This window comes from Alligator mississippiensis, chromosome 5 (genome assembly GCF_030867095.1).
Source record: "Alligator mississippiensis isolate rAllMis1 chromosome 5, rAllMis1, whole genome shotgun sequence".
Taxonomy (NCBI): domain Eukaryota; kingdom Metazoa; phylum Chordata; order Crocodylia; family Alligatoridae; genus Alligator; species Alligator mississippiensis.
The window spans coordinates 38,609,175-38,618,943 of NC_081828.1; the positions used below are offsets into that span (position 1 = coordinate 38,609,175).

At 58.9% G+C, this 9,769-nt stretch overlaps 1 protein-coding gene across 1 annotated transcript; it reads right to left on the reverse strand.

The window, feature by feature from the left end:
• Positions 1 to 1,108: 1,108 nt before the first annotated feature.
• On the reverse strand, positions 1,109 to 9,769 carry LOC102574323 (complement factor H). The gene is made up of 8 exons (XM_019499502.2): positions 9,650 to 9,769; positions 8,243 to 8,404; positions 7,947 to 8,132; positions 5,692 to 5,800; positions 5,536 to 5,612; positions 4,055 to 4,234; positions 3,719 to 3,916; positions 1,109 to 3,558 (listed from the first exon to the last, which is right to left on the reverse strand). Exons 1-8 carry the CDS (start codon positions 9,720 to 9,722, stop codon positions 3,494 to 3,496), a joined length of 1,050 nt encoding a protein of 349 aa, XP_019355047.1. The 5' UTR covers positions 9,723 to 9,769; the 3' UTR covers positions 1,109 to 3,493.

Here is a 9,769-nt window from a genome sequence, read left to right on the forward strand (position 1 = left end):
CTTTCTGTCTGTGCTTTCTGTCTCTTGGGTGTGGCTGGGCGGAGCCGATGGAGTTCTTACGGCTTCCTCAGGGGGAAGTTGGTGTTGGGAGAAGTTATTCACTGCATAAAGAGGCCAGCTGGCTCAGGGCTGGACTAAGGAAGGGGTCTTTCCCTTCTGGGAGGTGGGGTGCTGGCCCAGGCTGGGGCACTGGCTGGATGGCTGGAGGCAGGGAGGAAGGGTTGAGCTATGTCACTGGACAGTCTGCATCTGTCCAGAGTCTGCAGCCAAGCCTCTGGGGAAGGGAATGGAAACTCCAGCTTGTGGCTCCAGCTCCATTTCCGCTCTAAGGAGCCCTGTGAACACAGCTGTTGTTCTCCCCACTGGGCAGGGCCTCAGGATGGAACATGCCACAGGTTGGCAAGACAGCAGTGCTCAGCCCTCCCCCTACCCCCCATGTCCCACCCTAGAGGTGGCTGCATTTTAGCACAGGGTGAGGGGCTTTGTATAGCCAGTCCCCAACACGCCCCACCCCAGAGGTGGCGCCTGAAGACAGCTGGCTGAAGTCATACCTATATATAGCCTGCAACCCTGGGTTTTCCAGGCATGGGCAGGCGGTCCTGTTGGCTCCTGGGCTTCAGGCGGGGGTGGGCGGGGATGGGATTGCTGGCTCCAAGGCTGCTGCTTTCCAGCTGGACTGCTCTTAACCTCTTCTCTGCCTGCTATCCCTCTGGGAGGGACCCAGCCCCCTTTTCATCCCCGAGCCCTCCCAGCTGAAGCGGGCAGTGCAGTCTGGTGGGTAATAGCTGGGAGCCTGGAATTCTGGGTTCTATCCCATTCCCAGTGTAACACCAGCAGTGCCCTGAAGCCAGGCACAGAGGATGAGCCCATGGAGGACAAAGCCAAGAGGTCAAGGAGAGTCGAAGAAAATCCAGGTGTCCTGGCTCATAGTGCCCCCCCTCCCCAACCTGCTCCCAGAGCTGGGGTGGGACCCAGGCACCCTGGCTCCCAGAAGGGTTGCCAACCCTTCAGGATTGCCCTGGAGTCTCCAGGAATTAGATATAAATCTCCAGGAGATGGCTGAGAGTCACCCAGGAGATGAATGAAAAGGCATTCATTAAAATAAATATTAGATGTTGAATCCGATTTATACAGCAGTCCATTGGGTTTTTTTAAATGCAATAATAATGTGCATTTGCCTTCCTGACGTAAAGTCTATGCACCATAATCTGTAACTGATACACACAAGCACACGGGAACATTTGCGTTGTGTGTCATGGACACGTTGGTGTTCCAGAAACCTCCCGGAATAGATTCAAACAGTTGCCAACCCTAGCTCCCATCAATCCCTACTGTATCCTCTACTGCAGCAGCATGCCAGTGCATTTCCCAGAGCGGCGTGTGGCAGGACAGATGGATGTGGGTGCTATCTACCCTGCTCAGCTGTCCCTAAGCACCGTGTCCCATCCATGAACCCTGCAGGGTGGGACACAGTGCTCCAAGCTTCACGGCCCAGTCTGCACAAGGAAGTCTATCCAGTCTGCAGACAGCGCTTGTCTGCCTATCTATCCAGCCCTGTCCGCATCTGTCTGTCCCCACACACACCCCTGTCTGTCTGTCCTCATGCACAGCTTTGTTCATTCTCATAGGTACCATCCCTCTCTCTGTCACCCTACACAGCCTTGTCTGTCTGTCCCTGTACGCAGCCCTCTGTATCTCTACCCACCCGCCTTTCCTTCCACATCCCCTCCATGCTGCGCCTTTCCTTCCACATCCCCTCCATGCTGCGCCTCTCACAATGCAGTCCAGGTGCCTCCATCCTGAGGGGGCTGCTCACTCTCATGCACCCTGCCATGACTCTGGGGCTTCAGGGACCACCCATCATAGCCCCCTGATACCCCAAACCCCCCCAGCTAGGTTCTACCCCAGCTCTGGGAAAGGAGTGGGGTTGGTGGGTTCCCACCTGCCTCCTGGACACCAAGCACAGCCCTCCCCTGCCTGCACCAGCCCAGTCCCTAATAATTAACCTCGGGGGCACAGGGTAGGGAACACACAGGGTGAGACACAGCCACTCACCACTGCCCTGGGCCCCTACGCCCTGGATCCCAGCTCCTTGCTGCATCAGAGGACAGCCCAGCCCTGACCCCTGGTGGCAAAGGTTGGGAATCTCTCCCTGTAGGGTCCCTTACGGCTACCCCACACTTGCCAACTCTGGGTAGGAGGGAGCTGGCCCTGCTCTTCCTCTTTACAGGCCTCGTGATTTGCTCTGGGCTCCAGCAGCAGGCAGTTCCCCAGGAAGAAAGGGCTTGGGTGTCATGGGGGGCGGTTGGGCACTGCTGCGACCTGCTTTGCAGGACAGACAAGTGGATGGATGTGGGTGTGGGGCTGCTGTGTTGCAGCGCCCCCCCCCCCAATGGCCTTCACCCTCTATCCCTTCATAATCCTGTGCAAACACGCCCAGGTCTTTGCCCTTGTGTTCCTGGCTGAGCCCCAGACAAGACCAAAACAGAACATTCCAGGAAACCGCTCCAGCGCCGGGCACCATGTCCCTGCTCCAGGTGGGGCCCTGTAGTGGGAGGCCTCCCCCCCCCCACACACACACAGGGCCTAGAGGGAGTGATTGTCCTGTGGGGGCTCCCAGTGGCAGCCCATGGAGCTGCCAGTCTGACCCTCTCCCTTAGCTGGTGGGGGGAGATCCCCAGGGCAGAGACAGTGGGGAGCCCCAATATGGTCCTGACCCACGGGTCCCCCAGTCATGCTGCCTTAGAGGATTCTGGGGTGGGGTTCAGCATCACACTCAGATTTATTTCTCTAATACAAATGGTGATTTCACCACAAATAAATACAAGGGGCATGTTGGCCCCCACCCCAGAGAGGCCAGAGGAACTCTCCTCCCACTCCTGTTCCTCACACAGAGGGACTTGGTGTCCATTACAGGGACCCAGGCCAGGACCTGCTGTGTCCTGAGAGGAGAAAACCTGGCACTACATCCTTCCTTGTGAGTTGGAATAGACTGAAATGGGTTCCTCCTGGGACAGAGGACTGGCAGGAGGTGCCCTATGGTGACCGGGGAGAAACCTGGGACTGGATGCCCCTCAGGATGACTAGAGAAGGGACTGAAGTGGATACCTGTTGCCCAGCCCTGGAATGGACTGGCTGCCCATGTCCTGTGGGTGGGGTGGGGGACACTGGATTTCCTGGCAGCTGGGGGGGGGGGGGGGGGATTTTGGCTGTCCTCCATCCTGCTGCCCAGAGTGGCCCATAATGCCAGGGTGGGGGGGAAGCAGAGTCTAAAGCCAGGGCTGGATCCCTTTACCGTCTAGAATGGACAAAGCAGGCCTACCCCTTACTGCCCCCTCCCTTCCTGCAGCTATGTAATGCCCTGGCAGGATGGGTCTCCTCATTCAGTGTTGCTGGCTCTGGCTCCTTCCAGGCTCCTACCCCTGACCCAGCACCAGGGTCTTTCTGTCCGTTCATCTTGGAGGGTGGGGGGATGTCAGGGGTGGGTGAGGGTTCAGCAGGATTGGATCTCAGAGACCACGCGCTTGGGATAGAGGGTGTACTGCAGCCAGGTGGGCTCTGCAATGAGATGGGCAGGGTCAACGAGAGGGAAAAGAGGGGACCCTGACCCTCCCTCTCCAAGCCCAACAGATTACCTCTTCCTCACCCACAGCCCCCTTCCAGATTCCCACCTGGCTGTTGCACATCTCAAACAATTCCCCCCACCCAGGCCACTCACCGTTGTAGCACACTGGCAGGGGCAGGACCCCGTCGAAGCAGCGGGTTGACGCCAGGTAGCTACAGGTCTGGTTGTGGTTGCGGCAGTAGAAGCTTACAGTCTCCCCATGTTGGACCAGTCCCTCAGGGATCTCCTGAACCCACAGCTTCATTCCCTGGTACAGCACACGGCTACGCTTGGCTGGGACCTCGCAGCGGGCTACGGAGGTAGGATGCTGTGCTAGATAGGCCTGATGCAGGGCAGGTTGGGGTGGGATACTTGGGTAGGTGGGGCTAACCCTGGGGGGAGGGGGCTAGGTGGGCTCTGTGGGCATTCCAGATCTGGGCTGGGCATTACCTCTGCAGAAGGGCTGCGGGGACCAGGTGCCATTCTGGAGGCACATGACGCGGTTGGAGCCGTCCATCAGGAGGCCTCGTTTGCAGAGGTAGTAGATCACCTCTCCTGCCCGGTACTGTGCCTTCTTCACCGCTACCAGGTAGCCCTTGGCCACGGCCTGTGGCGGGGGGCAGAACATGGCTGGAGGCACATGGACAGCAGGGTCAGGCAGGCAGGCAAAGGAATGGATGTGTGAGTGGATTGATGGATGGATGGATGGATGGATGGATGGATGGATGGAGTCCTAGTTATAGGGAACTCGGCCTGGAAGGCTCCTCAAGCGGGCGTCTAGTTCACCCGCATGCCTGAAGCAGGATCAGACCTCTCCAAATCAACCCCTACAAATCCATTATCTAACCACTTTGTAAAAGTACTGACACCACACAGGACATAACACCTGAACCTGCCACTGGTAAAGCAGGGGGACCACGGCAGCTGATGTCCGGCTGCTGTAAAAGGTTGTTAATATACAGTCAAGAAATCCCAGGTAGAGGCCATGGCCCTGCTGCAGAAGAAGGCAAAAACCCCCACAGTCTGCAATCTGACCAGGGGGTAAAATTTGTTCCTGATCCCAAATATGGTGATTGGTTTGACCCTGAGCAGGGGACAAGACCCTCCAGCCAGGAACCTCCAGCTTTAAGTCCCAGTAAGAGCACAGGCACAGCCCAGACAAAATCCCCAGCCTTGGCTGCAGCCAATAACGTGTGGGGCTGGACAGGCAGGTGGAGGGGCTGATGGAGGAGTTTATGGGTAGTGTGTGGGGACTGCCAGGAGTCAGGGCAGCAGGCAGACTAAGATGCCCCCAGCTGGCCATGGTTACTCCAGTAGGCCTGGCTGCCTGAACTGCCCCAACTGGCCCCAACTGACCCCTTTCCCTGCCCCACCTTTTGCTCCTGACTTCCCTGTCTTCTGACCATGAGGTCCTGGCTCATGGCTGTAGTTTAGCCATCAGTCACCCATGTTCTGGTCCTTTACAGCTACAGCTGCTGGCTCCAGCCCTCTAGCTAGTGACTTTGGTCTCCTGACCAGCACCCCCAGCTTGTGGCTCTACTTCTGTGATCGCCCACATCTTGGTCCCTTATGGGCCTTGGCCTCCTTACCCACCTGCTCCTGATCCCCTAATACTTGGCTCTAGTCTGGACCCTGTGTGCTCCTGGTTTCCTGGGTTGTGACCCTCTGGGGTCAAGCCCTGACAGGGGCAGATGGGAGGGTGGATGGTGTGTGATGTGGGAGTAGGTGGATGCAAGGTGGTGACAGGATCTCTCATACCCCATCCCAAGAGCATGGTCCCTTGTTCTAGGTCTGTGTTTTCCTCCTGGCCTGCAGCCCTTCAACAGGGCAAAGGCAAACCCTGAGCCAGAGCCCTAGAGACTGGATCAGAATAGGGTCCCCCTGGACTGAAGTGACCTCCTGCTCCCACCCCTGGGCTATGTTCCACTTACAGCGGCATACAGGTGCAGGCCCAGACCATTCCTGGTTCTCCTGGCATTGGAGAGTATCCACCCCCTCCAGCTGGTACCTGTGGGGGAGGAAGTGGGAAGTGAGACACAGCCCATCAGGGCTAGAGGGCACTGAGGGGGTGGAGACGGGGTACTCACCCCCGCTTGCACTGGTACTGCACTTCCTGGCCTGCCCTATAGGAGGCACCGTGGTGGAAGCCGTGGTCTATGTCTGGCGGAGGCCCACAGGACGCCAGGCTCAGGTCTCCTGCAACAAAGGAACGGGGAGGTATTGACTGGGGATACATCCTTGAGAGCGGAGAGTGCCAGACAGCTGCTTCTCCCAAGCCCCACCAGTGATGGGGAATTACTGTGCCCCAGACACAACTTGGGCATTAAGGGTTCCAAGGTGGGAACAGAACGTGGTCCCTACACCAGCAGGGGGATGGAGTCACCGATGGCCCCTCCCCTTTAAGAGACATTACCACCCACTCCCCCTGTACCTCCTGGAGCATGGCCACACCTCTTTCAGGAGGCCATGCCTGCATTTCCTTTGCCCCGCCCCTCCCCTCCCCTCCCTGAGTACCATTCTGCCCAACCTGCCTTCACCTATTCAGCCCCTCCCCTCCCCTTTACCCAGTTGGCTCCTCCCACTTCCCCCTGTCCTTTCCTTGGAATTCATTGGCCTTGCCCATTCCCTACAAGCTCCTCCCCCACTGGTCCCACCCCCTCCCTATAAAACCCTCCCTCCCTCGCTCTCTTTCTCCAGTAGCTTTTTTCCTTCTGTGATGTATTGTTACTGCTGTCTTCTGGGTTCTGCCAGCTTGGTGGGCTGCCTCGTGCTGCCACGAAGGGTAGCTCTCTGTGCCCCCCGAATAGGGGTGGAGGCACGAGGGTGCAGCAGGGGTTCAGGACAACCTGGGTTCCTTCCCTAGAGACCTCAGGGCCAGGCAGCGGTGGGGTTCATAGGGTGGCTGTGACACCAGGGCAAGAGTTTGGGGTTGGAGGCAACAGTTTCTGAGGTACTTTGAGGGGTCAGAACCTCAGGCGTGGAGAGGTCCTTGTACCTGCAGCACCGTACCAACACCCAGGGCTCTGATGTAACCCAGGTGTCCTGGCTTCCAGCCCTGCGCACTAGGCCCCACTTCCCTCCATGAGCTGGGATAGAACCCATGCATCCTGGCTCCAAGTCCTCCTTCCCTCTCCTCTTCTTCCCTTGCTGTAATCTGCCTGCAAGCTGCCTGGTAGCTGTTACACCTGGGTGAAGTTTCCATGAGGCCCCAGGCGCTGCCCTGTGGGAGGTGACCCCCTAACCCCCTTTAGCTCCAGGCGAGCTATCCCAGGAGGCCCTGAGAGGGCAGCGGGACACAGACCAGGATGGCTGCGGTGCCTCCAAATGTAGGTCTGCTCCTGCGGGGGATGTGTTCCCCTTCACACCTACCGGCCCAGACGATTCTGCCTGCCCCCGCAAAACACCACCTGGCCTGGGCTGCCTGGCTGGATGCTATAGGGAGGGGAAGCATGGGGGCCTGGGAGCCAGGACACTTGGGTTCTACCCTAGCTCTGGTGAGGGATGTGGTGTGTCAGAGCAGGGAGGCTGGCAGGCAGGACTCCTGGGTTCTCCCAACTCTGGGTGTATGGTCTAGTGGCTTAGAGCCAGGGCCCAGACAGCCTGGACTCCTGGGGTCCATCCCCATGCATGGTAGGGGGCTGTGGCTGGGTGCTATCAAGGCCATTGCTTCTTGTGTGCCTGAGCTGGAAGCATGCCCTAAGGCAGGGAGTGGATGTGGTGAGTGACCTGTGGGGGTAGCTTGCAAGCTGAGCACACCAGTGATTGTGTTGGTGTGGGCTGTGCCAGCAGCAGATGGGCAGTGCAGTTCATGGTGGTTGTGATTGCTGACTTGCTGATTGGGGTTGGGCGTTGTGGTTGGTGGCAGGTGTGAGGTTGGTGGGCGACTGTGCACAGGACCAGGTGGTTGCTATGGTATCTGTAGCAGTTACTGTTGGGTGGCAGTGTGGGCAGCAGGGGCTTGCTGGCTGATGACAGGGTTGGGTTATGGGGGATAGCTGGCAGAGGTGGGGCATGCTGGTCTGGACAGTGAGTGTGGGTGGCTGGCAGTGTGACAGCATTGGCAGAGGGTGTTTGTGGTGGTTGGGGGGGAGCTGGTCACGTTGTTAGCAGTGGGTGTTGGGGATCAGTGATGGTATTGGCAGTGGGGATTGGTGGCCAGTAACAGTGTTGGCAGTGGTGGTCAATGATGGTATTGGTGGTAGGGGTTGGTGGTTGGTTGGTGGTTGACGGTAGGGATTGTTGGTCAATTATGGGGTTGGCAGTGGGAGTTCGGTGGCCAATGATGGTGTTGGAAGTGGGTATTGGGGGCTGGCTGCTGAGGCCCTGGGGCTCAGGCCCTTACGTCGACATGGTGGGGTCAGGCTCCACCGCCGGTCTCCCTGGCATCGGCTGAGTGCTGCCCCCTGCCCGGCGCCCATGATGAAGCCCGTCTGGCAGGTCACCTCCATGAGAGCTCCGAAGCTATGAGTGTCTTGGACCAGGTGGGTCTTGGCATTCTCTACCTTCACTGGCCATGAGCAACTCCGGCCTGGGGACACAGAAATAACAAGGTTGGAAGCCAGGACTCATGCGTTCTCTTCCCAGCCTGGCAGGGTGGGAGCAGGTAGGTGATGGGCCGTGGGCTGGACAGGTCCTTACCAGGTATGACGCAGCTGAGCCCACAGGCACCATCACACAGGCACTGCCGCCGGCCTAGGCAGTCGCGGTCATGCCGGCACTTGCGCTGGCATGTCTGGTTGGCCAGATTCACTGTGGTACTCTCCTCCCTCCAGGATGCACAAGGGCCAGGCTGGGTGGCACCTGTGGGGGCAGAGACATTAAAGTGGGGAATACCTTGGGGTAACTTCCCTTGTCACCAATGGGGAAACTGAGGCCCAGCAGCTAGACAGAACTTGCGGCCAACAGAATGCACAAGTCCTGGCTCCCAGGCCCCACTCCCCTCATGGGGCTGAGCTGGAACCCAGGAGTCCTGGTTCCCAGGTTCCCCCTTGCTCTACCCCATCAAGTCCCACTCCCTCCACCCCCTAGAGCTGGGATAGAACTCAGGAGTGCGGCCCACCTGTGTTTCAAGTCGGGGAGGGGCAAGGTGGCAGTGAGTGGAGGGGAGGACTCTCCATCCTTCCCCTGGAAGGACAAGGGGCAAGGGACAGGGCATCCTGCAGTCCCTTCAGTGACCCATGAGTGGCAGGTCAGAGCTAGGAGTGGGGTTGAGATCTTGGCTTGGCCATGCCTGTCCTGGCTGTCTGTCTCAGCTCATCCTCATGCCTGTCCTGTCAACTTATCTACCGCTGTGCATGTCTGTCTCTCCACCCTCATGAGTACCCCCTATCTGTCTACCCATCTCTAGAAATGCTCCTGTCTGCCTGTTCCCCGCGCATGCTCCTCCAACTGTCCAACCCCACGGGGAGCCAGCCCTCTGTCTGGCTATCTATCTAACCCCATACACTTCCCTGTCTGTCTGTCCATACCCCCCAGCCTGTCAGTCTGTCTGTCTCGCACAGACTGACTGGGCCCAGGATTGGGCCCGTTCCCGGAGCTGCCCGAAGGCTATTTACAGCCTACAGCATCCCCTGGGTGGGAAGAGAAAAATGAGCTGGAACCAGGACGTGAAGGGACAGAGCGGGCACATGGTGGCCCAGCCCCCCGCCTGGGTTCTACCCCGCTGTCAGTAGGGAGGAGGGTCTAGTTATTAGGGCAAGGGGTGGGGGAGGCTGGGAGCCAGGCAGGACTCTTGGGTTCTCTCCTAGCTCTGGGAAGGGATTGGGGGCTGGTGGGCTGGAGCAAGGGGCAGCTGGGGAACCAAGACTCCTGGGTTCTGTCTCAGCCCTGGGAAGGGACAGGGGTCTGGTGGGTTTGAGCAGAGAGAGGGGGTGGGATTTAGGAGCCGGGACTCCTGGGTCCTTCCTGGGTGGGGGAGGGGATCAGTACGGGAAAGGGAGCAGGGAACAGTGAGTGGGGAGCGCCTGTGAGCCTGAGGTGGGGGTGCCAGCCTGGCATGGAGGGCAGAGCTCCCAGCTGGCGGGGGGTCCCATCTAGGGCCCATACCTTTGGCTTTGTTGCCTCCCACGGGCAGCAGCAGACAGAGCAAGGCCAGGATCAGGGGGGCGCTGTGGGGCATGGTGGGGCCCGTCGCATCCGTGTGACACTGATGACTTGGGGCCTGGG